This window comes from Trichoplax adhaerens, genomic scaffold (genome assembly GCF_000150275.1).
Source record: "Trichoplax adhaerens TRIADscaffold_7 genomic scaffold, whole genome shotgun sequence".
NCBI classification, from domain to species: Eukaryota; Metazoa; Placozoa; class Uniplacotomia; order Trichoplacea; family Trichoplacidae; genus Trichoplax; species Trichoplax adhaerens.
Genome location: NW_002060949.1, coordinates 2,712,002 through 2,734,919, shown reverse-complemented (window position 1 = coordinate 2,734,919; position 22,918 = coordinate 2,712,002). Strand labels below are relative to the sequence as shown.

At 32.8% G+C, this 22,918-nt stretch overlaps 3 protein-coding genes across 3 annotated transcripts; 2 read left to right on the top strand and 1 right to left on the bottom strand.

Annotated features, from left to right (window-relative positions):
• Positions 1-4,447: 4,447 nt before the first annotated feature.
• Positions 4,448-8,603, top strand: TRIADDRAFT_50496 (uncharacterized protein; the record flags this gene model as incomplete). The annotated part of the gene is made up of 8 exons (XM_002114325.1): positions 4,448-4,574; positions 6,489-6,549; positions 6,831-6,891; positions 7,756-7,833; positions 8,006-8,095; positions 8,184-8,249; positions 8,367-8,402; positions 8,505-8,603. 8 exons carry the CDS (start codon positions 4,448-4,450, stop codon positions 8,601-8,603), a joined length of 618 nt encoding a protein of 205 aa, XP_002114361.1.
• A 1,964-nt stretch (positions 8,604-10,567) lies between these two features.
• TRIADDRAFT_58093 (uncharacterized protein) lies at positions 10,568-13,291 on the bottom strand (the record flags this gene model as incomplete). The annotated part of the gene is made up of 10 exons (XM_002114003.1): positions 10,568-10,746; positions 10,835-10,956; positions 11,041-11,155; positions 11,247-11,353; positions 11,438-11,505; positions 11,619-11,708; positions 11,817-11,900; positions 12,040-12,227; positions 12,640-13,001; positions 13,191-13,291. The coding sequence occupies 10 exons, from the start codon at positions 13,289-13,291 to the stop codon at positions 10,568-10,570; spliced, it is 1,416 nt and encodes a 471-aa protein (XP_002114039.1).
• A 9,252-nt stretch (positions 13,292-22,543) lies between these two features.
• TRIADDRAFT_58092 (uncharacterized protein) lies at positions 22,544-22,918 on the top strand (the record flags this gene model as incomplete). Its single annotated transcript, XM_002114324.1, has 1 exon — positions 22,544-22,918. The coding sequence occupies one exon, from the start codon at positions 22,544-22,546 to the stop codon at positions 22,916-22,918; it is 375 nt and encodes a 124-aa protein (XP_002114360.1).

Here is a 22,918-nt window from a genome sequence, read left to right as displayed (position 1 = left end):
TCGAAATTTAATGCATGAAAAAATATTACGTTGATCACTGTACTGGAGAACGTAAAATAAAGATTTCTTGACGATGGTATTAAATTAATGATAAATACAACGATAATAAGAGGTAGCAACATATATTTTTCATTAAACATATAGCCTGAGCTTTAAACATATAGCCTGTTCTTTATCAGGAATAAATATGTATCAGAATGCCAGCCATAGTATCTATATTAATACTTGGAACTATTACAATTCAATCGTGTCATTGTTATGAAAGGTACCAAGGTTTTCTGATGATGCGACTATGATATTGTACAGCTAATAAAAACTATTCTTATTAAACAAACACACTCATGATGAATAACCGCATGATCAGAAATAGTTCAAAATTATGACGTTATAATTGTAATGTATATTGTGTCTCAGTTTAGAAAAAATTTAAATATAATCTTATAATTATATAATTATTCATCCGTAAACTTTGAACAATGCAGAATAAATAGATGTGTGCATTACAACATACGATATAGATTCACATAAATAATAACTGACGTGAAATTGATCGAGGTTTGATTGACCTTAATCACGTTAATCGTTTTCATTACATAACAGTGATCAAGTTGAAACTAACTATGATAGGCTAATTATATCTAATCAACTACAAAGCGATTCAATATTTATATCTTTTGGTACGTGTTAGGGTAATGGTAATGGTAAAATATGGTAAAATTTTGTATAATTTCAAATTATACGCATATCTGTCTTTACGTTTACGTTCTGTTATGATTTTATCTATGTTATGTAATTTAAATTAGGCTCGGAAATTACAATAAGGATGAAGAAGATTAATATTTTAATAATATTTCCCTTAAAATCTATATTGTAAAGATTGAAATAAATTTTAATTTTCCTGTTAAATCAGTTTTTTAAGGATACTGCCTTCGTTGCAATCTTCAATGAGTATTTCAACTAATAATGCAAAATAATAGAATGATACTGCTGTATTAGGGCAAAGGTAGGATTCAAATAGCTGTGCTTGAAACCGAACATGGCTTATATATAAAAATGGACCACGACAATTCGTAGTGAATATTATGTCACGAACAATCATTTACTAAATATTTGAACCAGAGAAATGCATTGATGCTGATAACGGTTATTGCATACATTATTTATGGTACGTATTGCGATACTAGCTAGTCAGGAGTGTATTCTTAATAATTATTACAAGTAAATATTTCAACTTATGAAATAAATCGATGCTAAGAGTGTAGCCTAAATTATTTCTCTTAAAATCAAGTAGGGTTAAATGTGTGAAATAGATTTCGCTGATGCGTAGTAATAAGTATGTCTTAAAAAACGAGTCAATAAATAAATCTTTTAACTGATAAAAATAGATCAATGGTGTTATATTAAGGGTGCATTTATCTAAAATACTTTACTAAAAGTGAATACGATTTATAGGAACCGTTTGTCGCATCCTATAGTTAATAGCGCATAATAAGAATAACTACAGAAATTATATTTAGTATTTCTCGTTGTCTTACTACCAAAATGGTGCTACGGCAATGTTGGCAGTAGCTGAGCCAGTATTTAGAATTTTAAATATATGATTCATACTTGCATATAAAATACATTACTGGAAACGATAGTTTTAGAAATATATCCGCTATCATTAAGAAATAAATCATTAAATATTTTTATAACGCTTGTTAAATATCAGCGTGATGATTATCGACAATAATTAGGAAGGTATTTAGAATGTCATTAATATTAAAACAAATAACTTCAAGGACAGATACTATAATATATGTGTAATCAGTGTATGTGTAAGCAAAATGGTCCTGATATCATTGTGTCTACAAAATAAAATATGTTCATTTATTGGTATCATTGCTTTAGAAAATTACTTATGAGAAAGAATGGACGAAGAGTTGAGTGATTTTAATATCTCAATTAGTAACCATGGTAATAAAAAGTTGACATAGTTAGGTAAGAATACATAATATCTTTAAGTAAATATAATTTATTTCAACTAGTATAGAAGTTAAGTTTGTGACAAAAAACTCTCGTCATATTGCCGTTTTTGTTAAGGAATAATCCAGAGTGGTATAGGTATCAAATTTCGATGATAATCACTTTCTATATATAAGACGAAATATCATTTATGATATAAATTTACAATACCAGTAGGATAAAGAATTGGAGATTCGTCAAGTTTTAAATGAATCAAGAACTCATTTGCTGTACAATTAGCCGATCAGAAATAATTTATGAGATTAATTATTGGCGCTATTACATCTCACGAACAATTGGATACTCCGCATAAAGAATGTTACAGAACTTTTAGCGAAGGAACCGTAAATAATGTACGAGTATATAATGAATCACAGAGCTCTCGATTTTACAATATCTTTACGGAAAAATGGTTAAAATTACTTCATATATGTTTAAACGAAATCATTGATCTAATGATACTTGTATTAGTTTTTCATCTATAAATGTCACTCTAGAGTTTTCTAGATAAACATTGATTTAACGATATGAGATGTTGGTATTTACCAGCTTTAGCTACAGTGTGCTTAATTTGAAAATGTTTTGAAATATGATGAAGCTATTAGTATATTTACGATCTAATCAGACTTGGTATATTTTGGATAGCCGTATAGAAGAATATCTTTTAATTGAAGGTAGCCTTATTTTAAAGTAATCATAGGAGACTTAATTAAAACTATACATATGAGAACGAATCAAATATCTATTGTCGTAGATACTGGAATACAGACTGGAGAGCAATATTGAAAATACGACTTTATGTCGGCAATAATCTGTATGTTAATGCGAATAATAAAGCACTTTCATAGGAGTAAAGTTGTTGTCGAGAAGGTAAGGTATAAAGTAGCTCCGAAATAGATTAAGCCTATAGGATAGATTATAAGATTATTAAAGTGTCTCATTGCCGAAGATGCCGACAGTATGCAATTTGAAATATCTTCACTCAAAGATAGGCGCAGAGAGCTCCTACCAGTAGATCTAATTCTTGTATTAAAGTGAAGTTAATAAGAAACCAAAGTTCTTGTCATGATATTCTTGAATCACGTTATTATAAATACTAGCCTATATCATGGCAAAAATTCCAATGAAAGTTGCATCAATTTTATTATTAACCAGTAGCATTCCATAAATATTGCAATTTTGTTATCATGTCGAACCATTTGATTTTAGACTTAGGTATAAAGACGTACTTACTTTTTTATACAATAATAAAGAGTTCGGTCATACTACTTTATACTTTGCATAGATCATGACAGAAAATTCTATAAAAGTTGCATCAATTTACTATAAAACAGTAGCATTGCGTAGATATTGCAACTTTGTCATCGTGTCAGATCATTCGATTTTAGGCCTACATAGAGAGACATACTTACTTGTTATACAATAGCAAGAAACTAATCATACTGCTGCATACTTTGCATATATCATGGCAGAAAATTCTATAAAAGTTGCATCAATTTTTACTATTAGCCGGAAGTATTATATAGAAATTACAATTTCGTTATCGTATTGGACAATTCGATTTTAGACCTAGGTATAAAGATGTACTTGCTCTTTGCTGTATACAATAAGAAGAAACTAGTCATACTTTACTGTAAGCTATGTTACCCAATTAATTATTACTTGACAGGATTATAGTCAATACAGGTAGCACATGAGTTTCTGCCGATCGATAATAATTACAAAAGAATAAGTCTAGCAATAGACTGAAATAAAATGCATTTAAATTTTAATATCATTACTAATGCCACATGGATTTTTTCATCCCTCTTTCAGGTAAAGATCTTAACATGAAATGAGAACGTAGTGTACTTACAGAAATTTGGTTGCTTTCTTGTAACGAATTAATAAGAGTGATATTGATAGTATGGCTCATTGTATTCCTTATAAAACCTTTTGAACTCAATTAGAAGAAAAAATGACGAAGCTGCTTCATACGTCATGAACGAGAAAATTAATAACCATATGGTGAAATTTAGCTGAATATACTAACGCGCAAGACGATATAGTAACGGTTTTTACTGGTTACTTACAAATAGATTGCCGTCGATGTAGGTATCTTTATATATAGAAAATATCTATCTGTTTATGCTGGGTCTGGTATAGGACGATTACTTGAAAAGACTATGCTTTTCCATTCCGAAAGTTCGGCTAACCGATATCGAGTAGGGGAGTACTGACTATATTGGTAGGACAGAGTTGGGCTATTACTCGTCAAGCATATACAAGTTTTGTGGGCTGTAACAACGCTAAAAGAAAAAAGAAGCTGCTTATATAACCCTTCTTGCCACTATCTCTTAAAAGTTCAAGTTAACCTTGTGAACGTCATAGTTAGAAAGAACTATCTTCATATTTACCAAGGAATTGAAAATCTAGCCGTAGGAACAGATAGGATTACTCAGCCATGTCGAAAAAAACTTACGATCTCCTATTTAAAATATTATTGATTGGTGATAGCGGTGTTGGTAAAACATGCATCCTGTTTCGATTTTCTGATGATGCATTCAATACCACATTTATATCCACTATAGGTAAGCCTAGCACTACCATATGTTATAATAACCATGATGTACTAATATTGAATTTCACCCTTTTTGTGTTCGCTTGGAGACCTCTCTACCTTTCTAGCTGAATTCTACTTCTTAACCTCCCGCTATATCTTCCTTGAATCCATATATATCAAATTTATCCATCTTATTCTATTTCTGATGCAAACTGACATATCTTCTCAGTGCTTCTAGCTGAATATCCAGGATTTATGCCTGACTAATTAAAATTTGACCGATATTGATTATCGATTTCGTCTTTTTATCATCTATTTTAAGCTTCAGCTGATCAACTCCGTATATTACTTAAACAAAGTGTCAAACCAAACAAGGAATTAATCGATGCTCTACAAATCTTTTACTCTGTTTTAGTAAAATTTATTTCGTTCAATTGCATGTTAGATAACCATAGGGCTTCTCCTTCTATCGATTAATAAAGACTATAAAGTAGATGCTAATTTTGAGTTCATATATTTAGGCAATTGCTAGTTAGTTCAAATTTTATCTGATCAAAAAGGACCTTTTGCAATCATCATCCTTCGCGTAGGAAAGTGTTTAATGAAAATACGTTTTATAGATTTATTGCATGAATTCCTAGAGCAAATAGGAATTTCTTGTCTATGTTTAAGCTATTGCAAATATTCATATATCTTTATAATTTACTTTAAATTATAACATCAAGAGTTAGTAATACATGCAATACGGAGATACAATATGCACCTAGAAGATTAAATTTCTAGCGGAGGAAAAAGTTGTAACATTACAAGGCCCCTAACAGATTAGTTGTTTTGCTGTTCTTGCACGATACCTCAAGAAATCATAGATTGATTAACTTATAGTCTTAGCTATCTCTAATTTCTTTAGCAATATATTGCCAATCTATTTACAGGAGGAGGATTAGTTTGATATAACCGTTACACGAAGCATTGACATGTGGTCATTTCAGTAGAATTAGTGGGATTGTGCTAAATTAACCTTGTGGTTAAGATATCTACAGAGCAATATATTACAACAGTTATCGCCGTAACGTATACGAAGTGTCCAGGTAATCGTCTGGTTATAAGGAAAAAAATTAGTAAGGACGCAACTCACAATAAGAAATTTCGGCCTGGTGATTAATCGATCTTTAATATTACTTTACAATTGATGAAAAACCCCTCGTTGATCATCAAGCTACTTAGACGAAAATTTTTTAGCATTCAGTTCCCCATACGGTTCGCGATAAGAGAGTTCAATTCTTAGAACTTGATCGCAAATTCTATTTCCATACCTAAAGCAAATATAGTTGACTGCTATTAAATCCGATTATAAGATAAATTTAGTACAGTAATCGGTTCCCGATCTTACTTGCCATAAAATTTCCATCGGACGTGACCTTGATCAGTTTTTTATTCACAGGACTTATTTCTCTATCTAGTAGCTATTTTCACCATCAATATATGATAGTTATATTCACGAAAACTGATACATTTTATAACTCCAAATATGTTAAATCAAGCCACATTTGTATTTTCCGTTGATGTGGATATTGATTAAGTGTAATGATCTTTACTGTCATATCCCCAATTTTCTAAAGCGTCCGCATACGTTAAAAACTTATAATTTCTTGTTATTAATTAAGACATCTAACTATAGTATATCAGATCATATTAGATACGACAACTATTACAACTATGCTAGCTACTATAGTAGCTAATACTTAGGCAGTCTTAGAATAGTCAATATTTTACTTATTCGAAATTGTAAGTGAACGGCTAGAATGTTCATATCGAAATAAACAGAAAAGATTCTCATTCTTTAAAGATTTTGACAATCGCTTTAGAAGTTCGCAATTTCTAGAAATTTATTTACCGTAAATGTGAATACTAATGCCGGATTAAATAATGATCATTACAATAGGAATTGATTTTAAAATCAAAACGATTGAACTGCAAGGAAAAAAGATTAAATTACAAATATGGTAAGATTGGATAATTATTAAGTTATTGCATTTAGGCATATCATGAATTGATAATTTTAATGCCTATATAGAATTATATCTTTTTATAGTTAAGAGTATACTCTGCATAGGTTGGAAATCGACTCTATCTTTAGTTTATATGTCCGAGATACGTACTGATAATACTGTAATAATTTTATGTTTGATATAGTTTTTATGAAAAAATACCAGCTATAAATGAAATAATATTTGTTTTAAAACTACAAATCTTCTCTACATTTCATTATTTCGTCTATTTTTAGGGATACAGCTGGTCAGGAGAGATTTCATACGATTACTACATCCTATTACAGGGGTGCAATGGTAAGTCGGCGGTAGATTCTAATTTTTAGCTTCAAAGACTGTCGAACTTCTTGAAACATGCTATAGGTTTAAAAATTCATAGGTGGGGTTCTTTATTGCTACTTTAAAACTTTACTAGCCCATAAATTGCTGCATCTATTCACTAGATACTTTAAATTTTAATATTTAATCTCCTTACAACTTGCGCATCATAAGTATCCTTTATGATGCTAATACCTTAATAAAACCCAGGTGCCAACTTATAGCTATTTCCTTTTATTGATACTACTGGAGTTTATTACTTTACATGCCAATCTCTAAATTCGTCAAAAACCTAGTTCTTATACGACATTTCATCTTTTAGTATTGAATCAGCACTTATGATTAGTAATAGCTCTTGCAAAGGTAACTATTGCCAAAGATATAAAACTCTATATAGTCGTACTTTTACAATTTAATTCTAGTGTATGGCTGGTGATAATATTTAAAATGTCAATTTATAATTTCTTCTATCCCCCGTGATAATAATAGTAAAGCTAGTACATAAAAATATAGCTGAAAGTATAATTCTTCTGATAGAAATACCCAGTTATAGATATTAATTAAGCGTTGCGGTAATACCACAATTGCAAATGACAAATTATATGTCTACAACTATATAATAGGTGGACTAGATATAATAGTCTAGTTGATAGTATCATATCATCAAATGCTATAAACTACATTTTCTGTTTAAGATCACGTAAAATAGCTATTTGATAAATAAATAATTTGAAAGATACGTAAGTTCACTCTCGGATAATAAATAAGTAAACTGTTATAGCGAATCACTGCTTATCTACCTGAATATCGCCATAATAAATGTGAACTATTATAAATGTGCAGGGAATTATGCTGGTATATGATTTAACACAGAGAAAATCATTTGAAAATATCAATAAATGGATTCGCAATATCGATGAGGTATGGAGTAATTAACTTTAAAATAACCAGGATATCACAATATGTATCAATTATTTATAATGTTGCCGATAGCAACTAATTGTATGACGATGGGTATTACTATTAAAGTGATAATCAATTATAAAACGTTCAGAATCTACTACAATTTGATATTTAAAATTTTATCACCCAGCATGCTAGTAAAGACGTAGAAAAGATAATTTTAGGAAATAAAGTTGATGAAGCAGATAAGCGAGAAGTATTGAAATCTGAAGCAGAAGAGGTATCAATCTCTTATATTCGCCAAAAGGCAGCTTCGATATTTAGTGATATTGATATTTCTAATGCTGACAATGTTTTTCATTTTTAAGTTGGCCAGGATACACAGTATCCGATTTATGGAAACAAGTGCCAAAACAAATATTAATATCGATGCGGTAAGTATCAGGTTATCTAGCAATTGCATGCTTGCAATGTTTGCGTATATCTATACTTTCATTAATTCTATTTCAATTGCAAGAATTTACGAAGTATTTTCATCTTTTTTCATCCAGGCATTTCTTGGACTGGCCAATGACATATTAAATAAAGTACGCGTATACCCATACATTAATATTTTACATCAGTGATATAATCGTACACGGTGTGTAATTTCTGATAACTTATTATTTATTTGGATATTGTTATTTTAGATGCCAGGAAAACGATCACAAGCAAGTGAAACAATCTCTATTCAAAATCATTCCCGCCCTAATAGTAATCAGAAACGTGGCTGTTGTGGTAGCAGCTAAAGCAATCTCGATATATATACTTTTATAACCTACTCTCATAATGGCCATCTGAGAATTTTTTTCAAATCAATAATATTGCCTATGTGTATTAACCTATAGCCAATTTATAAAAGATATTTTATAAGTGCACAAGTGAAATAATCTGATATCAATCATGCAAGCATGATTTCAATCTCTTTATCGTTACCAAAATTGAATTATAATATTTACGTTAAATTGTATGTAGGTTTAAATGTTGTGGTTATAATCTAATGTATCTGTTCTGCTTTATGATATCTGTATAATTCAACTGTACGGTAGCTGAAAGAAATATTAGTTAATGTACGAACAAAAATGATTTTAGCATGCAAGTAATTCTATTATAAATGAATTAAGTTAATTTAAAAGAATCAAAAATAGTTTGTCATTTTCTGGGCTGGTATCATAGCACTAGCTGAAGAGCTATAGAAAGTAAGATTGATTTGTTTTATTTCAAGTTGATAGTTTTAGCTTGTTAACAATATTATTAACTAGTATTATTATACTTTATATTGTTATGTTTCTACTATGTGTTTGGTTTCTTATCTGGAATTATATCTTATTTTAAGTTAATTTACTACAGCATTACACCGTATTAGAATTCTCCATTAAATTCTACACCAAGCTAAGTCACTTTTAATTAGAATAGTTAGCTATATTACGGATCATAACTTCTCCAACTTTTCATATCTCTATCTGCTAAGCAATGATATCATGATATCATAATTTTCATGGAACAGTACCAATCTACGCAAATTGCAGAGTATAGTGTTTTTAGATATACGGATACGAGTTCAGTTGTAATAATAGCAAAAATAAGATTTTTCATAAGCAATCCTCGACGGACTGAGTGTTAACGTACCCAAAAAATAAATAAAATCTATCCTTTATTAGCTATTCCCGTAAGAAATTTCCTTTACTCAAAATAATGATGCGGAAATCTGATATTATTCTATGGTATTTCTTGTAATGCTAGTAATTTGAAAAAGTTACACCTTTACTAGTACTACAGTAGGTAGGTTATTTATACGGCACAGACTATTCTAGAACTTGTAAAAGATCAAAAGTAACATAATGAGTGAATATAACTTTATTAATCGAGTAGATTGCCAATTAAACATTAAGTATAACCCTAAAAATAATTTTACTTTGGAATAGGAAGTAATACGAGTATTTTGCGATTTGGTAAGCTGTAATTACTTTACTAAACTTAGATTATGACGAAGGATGCCTGACTAATACTGGTTGCATTCCTATCTACTACAGAGAAGGAGTCTTTTTCCTATTCTTTTGGGTGGAAGTAATTATTAGAGATTATGAAGAATGAATCTAAAATTCCGTTGCAATTTAGAACGTAGTCAATTTACGGTGTTTATATCTCATGAAGAAAATAAGGGGTAGGTGTAGATATATGTTATCTAACGTATTGACATGTGTAAAATAAATAAGGGTCTGAATAATTCATATAAGAATTCGTCATTCAAATTTAATCTAGCTACATTTAATCAAGTCACGTGGACTCTCATTGCAGTACACCAATGAGTGCTGCATCAAGTTAAAATATATATTTTAAACAGCTATTAATCCCGTAGGAGTAAGCTAATACTGTATAAATGTAACTGTTAATATTGTACAGACTACGTAATTCCAGGTCTCACTTAAAGTAAGTATGGAACTAATTGCCTGAACAACGAAAATTTACATAACAGAAAATTCTTCATCATGGAATTGCGTAGATTAGTGTAGATATGTCATAACATGGTATAGCGATACGAAATATATAAATATATGTATTATATATTACATCGTAAATCAACAGAACCAAGCACCTAATTCGCAGCAACTGCAATTTTCATAGCGTGGTACATTTGATATATAAAATTCGGGTATGTAGCGAAAATTGTACAATATAGTTCAATGGAATGATTAATAAAATGAGCTGCAAATTAAAAGGTGTTTTTATTTAAAGCAACATTTAATTTGAATAAGTCGTCATGAGAAGAAATATTCCAAAACGGTAGATTAAGAGTTCGACTAGCAGATTCTTCAGCTTTACCATCTCCAATAACAAAATATTGACAATTACGATAGCGCTCAATGATCCGACGAAAGCATTGTTCTTTGCCTAAGTGATATAAAGATAACGTTAATATGATAATTTCTAAGATGAATTATGCAAGAATCAACTGTTATTATAGTTACATAGCACTAACCAATATCTGTTGCACTATAGATATTCTCTAATGGAAAGAGATCAGCAATGGAATATAATAAACACTTTACAGCTGCAGGTACCAGTTGTGTTGTGGTTACAATAACGTTAACGCTATTAAATCTGGAATCAAGTTCAAAAATTGTAAATTGGTAATAGAAATATTTATCTTATTTCTACCTTCATCTCATTTCTTTGCCATTTTACCTCGAGTTGATAGAATCAATACAATTCCTTGCTAAATGTATCCATTTGTCCGTAAAAGATTGTAATTCATTGAGAGCTAACTCCCAATTACTATGGTAGTTCACAGATACCAATTCTGTGTATGAACAAAATAAGAGCTATGAAGATATACGTAAGAAAGGTAACTAGTTATATAGGCTGTAAACTATCGATAATACTGCACCAACCTTTCACATTATCGCGATATTTTTCATATATTTCCTTTATATCTTTAAAGTAGGTAGCAACTTTATCTTGTTGTAATGACGAGCAGAACTTGTCCCAATGATCGACCCTGTATTGCGTAAAATTATAAGGTGCAGTATGAACCGTAATGATAAAAAAAGGTAAGAAATGATGGTACATAATAATTTCTTACTTAGATTTTTGGTCACTATCTGGTTTCTTTCCGTAATCAATGTCATCAATGTGAGTTTTGTTACTTTTCTGAAAATGATAGGATAAAAATCGTTCTACCAATTTGAAAAGATTTTTTTTCTCGCTTGTAAATGGTTAATACTCCTACTTTATTAATAATAATTACGAGTAGGAAATCTTACCGCAAGTTCACGAAAATGAAATTTTGAATCAGCCAAATCAAATATTAAAGTTTCTATTTTATATCCCAAGCATATTGCCTGATTATAGTCCTAGCGCGAAGATACAGAATTAAGATCGTATGTTAAACTGATGATATTTAAGATTGTACAAAGTGACAGAACATGAACTTGATTCACTATAAGTAATAGATGACTTACTTTGCTAAATTTTCTGGCATAATCGCCATTCAACAAAGATTGAAACACGATAATAGTTTCATCCAAATCCCATATATAAACTTTCTAAGTATTTAAGAAGTGAACTTGTTTTCAACATTTTATCAAACCTATTTGTCATAGGGTTTATATTTAATTAAAATTAACCCTAAGACTACTAATCCTACTGTGAATGAAATGATAGTAAATCGTATAGCTAACTTACTTCAATCACTTTTTTATTAGTAACAGTAGGTGAGTGTAGTATGCGATTTGTCGTATTGCCAATCTGACACTTTGCATCATTTACAATTGTTCCATTAATACTTGTATTTTTGCTATCTGCTTCTGGCGATGAGGGTGGTGTAGAAGAAGTTGGTTGAGTAGGGGAATACTTTTGCTTTTCATTCGGTTCTGTCATAATAAAATTGTGGACTAGTTTAAGTTTTCGCCATAAGTACGTCATGGTCAGTATAAAAATATAGCGGCATTAAATTATTCTATGCCGAGATCGAAAAATTCTATAGCATAATTGCTCTAAAAGTTGCTCAGATTTGCTAACGACAGGGTATGACTAAAAAAGTTCTATTAGAGGGTTGTACAAAAGTGCTAACTATTGTATCTACCACTCTTGCATGTCCACACAATTTAAATTCGTGGGCAACCGATCATAAGCCTGTATGGAACGTGCTAGTCCATGCGAGAAAAAAAACTTTATTCCTTTACAACATTGATATATACAGTGTCAATAAATAAATAAGTGCATACGTAGATATTATAGCCAATATAATAATAATTTATTTGACGATGTGTAAAAATTGTATACCTTTAGAATCCACGTTATATTGTGAAGTTGCTTTACTTTGATCAGTCTTTTTCCAAGAAAATTTACCCCAGCTGCAATTGCTGCTTGCTGAAAACATACTGTTAGCAGCAATAGAGGAAGTATATGTATCGTTATCATGATTATTAGTTGATGGCAAAGTCGTCATACTATTCCACTGAATTGGTGTAATATTTTGATAGCATTTCTTGATCGCCCAATCATCATTTTTAATATTCAACCAATCATATTCGCGACTTTTATAATCAACTGCTTTTTCTGCATGATTTTTACGTGCGTCATGTCTAGACTTTTTTATCCCATCAGATCTATTATTTTGATTGCCACTAGCAGTAGATGATACACTAGAGAAAATAATAATAAAATAAGAATAATATTATTATTATTACTCTTATCTTGACTACGGTATCTAAGAATTTTATTCTTGACAATAAATTCTTGCAATGTACTTAATTTAATTATTATTGTTTAAAACACTTACGACAGTCGTATACATGGTAGATTATCTATAAACTTTTGCTTGTATACTGTACTGTAAACAGTTCCAATTGACATCACAACTGGTTTCTACTACAAATCGATAGGCTATCATACGCAAGAAAAGCATTCTACTCAGAAACTGAATAACAGCCATGATTATATCATCAATATATTACCTATCATTGTCATTTCTTCTTTTAAGTCCCTTATCCTAAGTGATTTAATTGAAAAATAATTTAGACAAAAAGTAAAATGTATTTTTTCCTTATTGTCAAGTAGTGATACATTAAGGAAAATAACACTATTTTTGGTAAGCCGCTGAAGAAGCTTGTGAAACGGTATAGTTTACACCTCTTAATGATTGTAATAGTTTACGAGCATCATCTTTGTATATATATATATATATATATATATATATACACAACAATATTAAGATCACTTGGTTTCACCTAAAGCTTCTTTAAAATCGATATCCTACTCTAATTAATTTTTATAACTGAAATGGAGTACAATTGAAATTGATCGTAGCGTTTTCTATTTATCGTTATTGCAATCATTTGCTATCTATATTTGCGTTTACTCCGTATGCTAATAAATTAGAATAATTAAAAACTAGTGAGCGGAAATAAAGTCGCTTATAGACAGTTTTTATAATAACGTTTGAAAGGAATGTCCAAGGGACTGCGATAAATAAGTTTGTTCCATATCCTACGCCTATGTGTAGTGAATAAACTAACCCATTCCAATTAAATTACTACAAATTCACAGCGTTGAGCATATCTGTCGTTAATGCGGTATTCTATGGATTACCATCACAATACATAACCTATAGGTTATGGCGGCTTGCAATAGGCGTTTGAATGAGTATTTGATCTATCGATTGCTCTATCAAATTATAGAAATGGATGATGAGAAACTATAATTTACTGTTGAACATTATGGCGGCTTGCAATAGGCGCTTGAATGAGCATTTGATCTATCGATTGCTCTATCAAATTATAGAAATGGATGATGAGAAACTACAATTTACTGTTGAAAGGTTTGTCTTTCTTTAGGATATTAAAATAATTCATAAAACAGGACAGGGATCGCTAGTAAGGAGAAAAAAAATGGCATTGCTACGAGGGTACTTTGAAGGATTGCAAATCCCTTGATCATCGATTCTTATCGGGTATTCTACTTCCATTTTATCAAGTACGGTAGAAGCTCATCCAAGAAGTATTTCTTTATTATAGCAATTTCCAGGGCAGATTTAAAAGTGGCATACTGTAGGTAAGTGTATATAGTAGAACTTGTTCGTCAATAGTCAAGCTATGCTTCTATCAAGTGGATTGCCTACACAATTTATAAGGGGGAAATTAAAAAATAAAAAATAGCGACACCACTATCACTTTAAAATAGTTCGCAATTTTCAAATAGAAAGCGTTTATCTATCATTTTTAGATAGGCGATCATAAAATTGGAAAGGAAAATCCAAGATTGGCTTTTAAAAATGACAGTGACAGTGCTATATAAACTAAAAGATGATCAAGGATGGAAATGTTTTCAAAGTATAGGACAGTAAATTTTGATAGGTATAAAAAATCAAAAGAGAAAAATCAAAATGTCTATCGGTGGAAATGAATGCAAATTGCCGACAGACGTTGGTTCAATTTCAATGGACTTTAATGATGGATAAATTTCGATTTGAATACTACTGTAGAAAGTATAAAAGCGGCCCGTTCAAGTTACATTTAAGGATATAGGATAGCTCATTAAGATGCTATTCTAAAGTTAACACTTGCCACAAAGTCTCTTCACACCTTTGACCACGGGGCATACTGAGTAAACATTACCTCTGGGTTATGAGCTTGGGAATATAACTTGCAAGGACGACTAGAACAATCCTAGCGTACTCTGGTCAAATAACGTCAACAAGATGCATTGGGTAGTATAAATTTATTGAGCAATATGGAAAGGATAGGTTTAGGACGTTGAGGACTAGATTTAAATACAAGCAGCTCATTCCTCACCCTCTAGTCATTTTGAGTAGAACAGATATCAGCAATCGATACTATCCAATGGGTATAAATCAGCGACTTTTTCTGGATTCAAATGGTCTTCGAGGTACGCGTATGCTTGCAAATAGGCAATATACTAAACACCATTGAGTCATGTTAACAGAATAAAGTTACAATTCGATAATAAAATTAGCAATTATCGCCTGACTAAAACAGATATAGCTATCTACGAGTATTGTCCATGATTGAGTGGTGTTAACAGGATTCAGGTAGAATTGGACGATAAAATTAGCAATATTCGCTACTGAGTGATGTTTTACTCTTATGCGATAGAGATTAGGATTACATCATGAAAAATAAAATAACCTATCACGATGTGACGAAGTAGAGCATGGATGATATCATGCAATGTATCACTTTTTCCTCTAACGAAGGCTACGTTGATGTAGAAAGAGCAGAAATTAAACTCCATCAAATCATTGGTAGATGAGATCGTCAGAGCAATGCAATACTGAGTCTAACACTGCAAACAACAATAATAAAAATAAGAAATAATGAATATTTGGATGCTAAAATACTGTAAGCAATCTTTTCCTGTGGCGATGCAACATAAACAGTAGTATTGCAAGTAACCACCTCTCCCCTCTAATTCCTTCTGCCAAATATTGGTTATCATGTAATACAAGTACACAACTTAGTCCATACTTTACTAGGACATATTCTCCTATATAGTAGGTTTTTGTCGTTGGATCGGCATGTTGATACTTTTTTGCCGATTAGCTATCGGCACAATTGCTGTTTGATTTGTAGTCGAAAGATCCAATGTACTGTACTCCGAAGTTATTAAAGCAAAATTGCCCATGATAGACGATCTAAAAAAAGTGCAAGCCTAAAGGATAGACGGATAATCTGGCGTTGCCAATGAAAAATAGAGTTAAGATACGCCATCATGATTTGATGGCGTACGGTAATAGTTATGAAGGCAAGAGTAACGAACAATCGCCGCATCAGGGAGCCATTTTCCAGTTAGGCAATGTACAGAAATAAAAAAAAAAATTGACATATTGGCCGTGAAACTCTGGACGAAGTAGCCAACTGTAATGTACAAAGTGGACTATGTAAATTCTATCAATGCTTCTTGCATCGATAATACTATAGACGTTCTAAACATGATGTAGAATCAGCTGAGAAAGGATCAGCAATGGAAAATTTTCTCCATTGCAGTAAAGTCTACAATTGCTTGGAGAATACTTTGTCAACAGTGGAATGGCCAGACATTGTACTGCATAGATACGAATTATGGAGAGAGAAAAAAAAATAATTTAAAAAGACGATTTTGCATGATTGATCAGCATTGACCGCTTGACTAAATTCAAGAAATAAAATTTCTATCACTTGTTGTGGGACATGATGAGCGATATAGGATAGAAAAATGAGGATTAAATGAACCTAGTTAGCAGTCATTTTACCATTATAAAGAACAGCCTGATGTTTATAAGTTAGAAAGTAAAAGCAACATCACTAGCCTCTATACTATTAACTGAGTTTGACAGATTGGAAATAGGAAACCACTTTTTATCTGTAGGAGAGTCTAAATTTCACGTTATGATGGTATTGGTGACTGGATATCGAGTTTATGGATCTTTTCGATCGATAGACTAGCTTTCAATCACAAGTAAAAGTAGCGTGAAATAATGGAAAATCTTCCATCTTGAAGGGGTCAAAATTCTGACTGTCGGTTGGAAATGAATATTGGAGAAATAGTTTCATCTTAGCTCTGTATAGCCATGAATTTGTCTACGATACTCAATCAGTTCACGGTTGATTATCTACAATGCTATCGTCGTCATTTACTCTCTCTCCATCATGGAAACATGAAGGACTGTTTCGATGGCTCGATCGATTGGCCTCTTGTACCAAGATAACTTGATGCTATCACAGTTTGATAAAGAAGCATAGTCTTCTTTGCTAGCAAACAAACGATACTTTAAAGTCTATCAGTCATCATGGCTAACTATCGATCCGATTGCTGCTATTCACTACCATTCTTAGTTGATGACATGGAGAAAAATATCCTTAGTAAAGATAGTCAATGGTCTAGTCGCTAGGGTAGAAAAGCAATTCTTATTTGTTAGCCGATAGCCACAACAACTTTTAAGAGTTGTCAGACGATGATCCAACAACATCTCTCGATCATACGGTCATTAACTGTCTCATCTGCAGAATAAAACGGTATAACGCAAAATCACTGTTGCCAGTAATATTGTATCCTGCATTTCCTCCATCGATATGAAGACGATGGACGAATTGGATGAAGGAAAGAACTGCAAGTTGGCCATGGATTGCAAGGCGACAAGAAAGGACACAGTACTGTACTCTCTACCCCACGGCTAATTTTCAAACACATCGTGATATTGATCTTTCCTATGCTACTATTGTATCATCAATCCATTGTAGGCAGTATAAAATAAACTCCATGATATCATTTCAACATACCATAAGCGTTAATCTTGCTTGATCTTGCTACCAATCATCATCATCATAATAATAACAACTTGATCATCAACAGGATGGTTTTGGCAATGGTGGACACGGTTCTAGACGTTTTGCCAGCAGGACAGCCACGGACTACTGGAAGGAAGTACTGTGGTCGTTGGTATAGTGTACGGCTCAAGACATGGCGGATAATGCCAATAACCAGTAAAAAAAGCAACCAAGCCATAGGAAGCCGTCTCTTGAATCAGTGGTACAGTCACGGACTGCTGGAAGGAAGTAGTCTATAGTCTAGTGTATCACTCAAGATGCGGTGGATCACGCCAATGACCAGTAAAGCGAAACAGCCTTACAATTTTGACCGTTTTGGCCGGGGCTAATTCAGTCCGTCTCTCTGTCTATCTTATACGCTGACAAACCCGTCTCTCGTTTCTCCTTCGCCTACTATGCTCAGTAGTCACTAGTCAGCACTTGTCAGTAGTACAGTAGTAGTCCCTAAACACAGCACTGGTCGAGTATGTCGTATATAGCGGTAGAACATCGGCAAGTCGACTTAGTGGTATATTGGCCTGTCACGGACTACTGGAAGGAAGTAGTCTGTAGTCTAGTATATCACTCAAGATGTGGTGGATCACCCCAATGACCAGTAAAGCGAATCAGCCTTACAATTTTGACCGTTTTGGCCGGGGCTAATTCAATCCGTCTCTCTGTCTGTCTTATATACTGACAAACCCGTCGCTCGTTTCTCCTTCGCCTACTATACTCAGTACTTGTCAGTAGTACAGTAGTAATCCCTAAACACAGCACTGGTCGAGTATGTCGTATATAGCGGTAGAACATCGGCAAGTCGACTTAGTGGTATATTGGCCTGTCACGGACTACTGGAAGGAAGTAGTCTGTAGTCTAGTGTATCACTCAAGATGTGGTGGATCACCCCAATGACCAGTAAAGCGAATCAGCTTTACAATTTTGACCGTTTTTACAGGGGCTAATTCAATCCGTCTCTCTGTCTGTCTTATACTACTGACAAACCCGTCGCTCGTTTCTCCTTCGCCTACTATACTCAGTAGTTCACTAGTCAGTACTAGTCAGTAGTATAGTAGTAGTCCCTAAACACAACACTGATCAAATATATCCTGTATAGCGGCAGAACATCGGCAAGTCGACTTGGCGATATATTGGCCTGTCACGGACCACTGGAAGGAAGTAGTCTGCAGTCTAGTGTATCACTCAAGATATGGTGGATCGCCCCAATGACCAGCAAAGCGAATCAGCCTTACAATTTTGACCGTTTTGGCCGGGGCTAATTCAGCCCGTCTCTCTGTCTGTCTTATAGTACTTAGAAACTCGTCGCTCGTTTCTCCTTCGCCTCCTATACTGTACTCAGTACTCGTCAGTAGTACAATAGTAGTCCCTAAACACAGCACTGGTCGACTATATCGTGTATAGCGTTAGAACATGGGCAAGTTGACTTGGTGGTATATTGGCCTGTCACGGACCACTGGAAGGAAGTAGTCTGCAGTCTAGTGTATCACTCAAGATATGGTGGATCGCCCCAATGACCAGCAAAGCGAATCAGCCTTACAATTTTGACCGTTTTGGCCGAGGCTAATTCAGTCCGTCTCTCCGTCTGTCTTATACACTGACAAACCCGTCTCTCGTTTCTCCTTCGCCTACTATACTTAGTGGTCATTAGTCAGTACTTGTCAGTAGTACAGTAGTAGTCCCTAAACACAGCACTGGTCGAGTATATCGTGTATAGCGTTAGAACATGGGCAAGTCGACTTGGTGGTATATTGGCCTGTCACGGACCACTGGAAGGAAGTAGTCTGCAGTCTAGTGTATCACTCAAGATGTGGTGGATCGCCGCAATGACCAGCAAAGTGAATCGGCATTGCAATTATGACTGTTTTTGCCGAGGCTAATTCAGTCCGTCTCCCTGTCTGTCTTATAGTACTCAGAAACTCGTCGCTCGTTTCTCCTTCGCCTCCTATACTGTACTCAGTACTCGTCAGTAGTACAGTAGTAGTCCCTAAACACAGCACTGGTCGAGTATATCGTGTATAGCGGTAGAACATCGGCAAGTCGAGTTGGTGGTGTACTGGCCAGAAAGCAATCGGCATCGCTACTGTTGACTTGGGCTAAAATGGATACAAAAAGCGAGAGAGCGTTTAACGAGTTTATTGCTGACAAGAAAATGCACTCGGAAGTCGCCATCCAATGTCAAGGCAGACTAGGTTTGCTGGCCATTTGAACTGCCCGTGATGTCTGCAAGCGTACATTGTACTCTTGACAATGGCCAAAATGGCTGACTAGTCTAGTTTTGCTGGTCCATTTCTTGAATTGCATCGATAACTCTACTCATTTTAGTCTTGCAATACTGAGTAATAGGACTAGGCCAAAGTAGGCAGCCTTGGCCATATATGATGTGTAGTCTTAGAAGTAAGCAATTCATGGAATGATACAGAGTGGAAATCATAGAGATTTCTAACGGAAGCCATGGTCAGCAACTGCGGGAAAATCAGAGGGACGTCAAGCTATAGATCGTCTATAAAGATAGACACTAGAACGTTGTACTCTTAACACTTTGGACTTCAACGTACCATAGTATATGTAGTAGGGTAATTCGTGAATATGAGAGTATACAGATTCTATTACAACAATATTAGCATATCTATGGACGGGTAAAAATTGCAGGCTATTCCATGCATCATTTATACCGTGATTTCTTACTATAAATGACAACATTCATTGGAAAATAGTTCATGCGAGCTAAACGATTAAAGAACGTTGATCTAAATAGCAATCATATCATGGAAAGTATTCAGAATCGTATTACTATACATGACATTATCCATTTGAAAAGGATGATAACGCTAATACCTGTGTGATTGCGAGTGCACCTTTCTAGTGTAAGGCTTAAGATAAATAAAAGGAATAGATTACGTTCAACATCGAATTTCAAATACTTTCAAATGATTGGTGATAGTCATTAATAAAATGAATAAAACCAAATCCATATATCAATAATATACATTTTATGCTATTGTAGCTTGCCTTTATAATAGTCTATGAATTATCTTAAATCGACTGAGTTTGATGCTTTTAAATCCACTAAAACTATCTCTTTCAATTTTATTGAAATTTGTAAATGGAACTAGTAGGGTATCATTTCAATTCCAGTAGAGTATTCAATTTCTGAACTGTAAGTATAAAAATTACTATAGCAGCTATCTATTGTATAATTCATCATCCAAAAGTCTACAAGCATACAATATATACAGCATTATACCTTAAACTATTATAGCCAAAAATAATTTACCTACGGGTATATCCTAATCACTGCTAGTCCTAAAAGATATCTTAGATTAAGACTATATTTGATGATTTTATATGCTCCCTAGAGACTACTATGTACCATTACTATAATAGCAATTCCAGAAATTTTCCAAATATCTCTAGTTTAGAGACCGATATTTTAACAAGGCTCTTTCCTGAGCCATTCATGATTTAACAGGGGCTTATAGCTTTTAGAGAACTCACTTGCTATCGTTACCTATTCTATACACTTTTGACTATGCTATCGAAACTTTTAATTATTTTCATTGTTGTAGCTGTCTGTAAAAAATATTCAAACGTGTACTTCAAAGCACTTAGCAAATTTACTTATATTTCATATTCATACTACTGAAATTATGGCCATCTTGAGATAATACACATAATACTATTTGCCATTCGAGCTAAATTATGGATACCATGATATGCATGAACGCCAGCTTGAGACTGACAATTTTTAAATGCTGTAATAAATCGAATTGAAAAATAATAACAGTTATAAAAATACGCTTAATCGATTACCAAATATTTAAAATATAAAACTAATGGAATAGAATTGCTCTACAGGAAATTTATGCCTAGAAATATTCATCTATGCTGGTAAAAACACAAATACATCATTGTTGCTTATTTAAACTTTAAAATTAATTGATTTGACTAATTATAATTATAATATTTCTAAGTTAATCCGTAATTACTTGAAAGATGATGAGTAGGACAATACTTTAGTTATAGACTAGTCTTCAATCACAAATACATCGATCATCCTCGTGCTATTCTCATTGTTGATTTTATTGATCGGCATATTGAAAATTGAAATAGACAGTGACTAATTTATGAATACATTGCTATTATGGATACCATATCTATTTTCAGTGTCTTTTGAATTGGCTGTGACTATTGACTCGATTGATTAATATTTAATTACTGACGTTGATTGATTTTAATTTCGCCTTAGCAACTAGATATGATTAATATAATGCATGATATAAAATAAAATAATTGATGATGTTGATCAGAAAACTAGCCAATAACATAAAGAGAACAACCAACAAAAATTGTAAATAATAAAAGGAAACATCAGTTGAGTATTCAATGACTGCAATTCTCAACTGATTGAATCATGGTACTGTTGTAATTGCAATCATATAATAGATGCGGCTAACATTGATTACTCAATATGAGGTATTTATTTATTTGGTAGTAGAATTGGCTATTGTTTTCGATTCCTCTTACTAGCTTAAACTAGCTGAAAAGTCGAGAAAGGATTTAATGAATAGAAAGAGTAAATTTTATTTCTTTTAAACTACTCTTAGCAGTACCCAACGTATCTATCTTGCTGGAAAGCCTTTCTCTATCTCTGGAATTAATATCGATGGACAATTATTTCCATTGATTGTGTTTGTATTAGTTCAACTATCCTAACTCAAAATACCATAAAGGATATAAATAAATAGCACTATAGATAGGATAGGACTAAGTTAATCATTTCTACAAGCGTTCTTCGACCAACTTTCTTTCTCACTCTCTCGGTATTGATTTGGAAATAACAACAGTACACGTTTTAATCTTCAGCGATGGCCACAACTACTTCACAACATCGTCCTAAAGGCCTTCTATCCAAAAATTCAACCAAAAATCCAATTCGATTTCCACTTTTACCTAATGGCAATAATACAACTTCAAATAATAATATTACCACCAATAAATCTACCAATAAATCTACCAATAAAGATAGTTCTTATGAGTACGGTAATATTCTTGCCGGCAGTAAAAAACGCCTTGGAAAAACGAAGATTAATATTGTTGAGAAAAAAGATTTGTTAGTTACTGGTATCGGAACTATACAGCCCACTAAAACATATCCAAAAGATGAGCCTTTTCAACACGAAGAAGCGCCTATTTATTCCAAGGCTTTACTACAAGGTATTATATTGCCAGTCATTTTATAA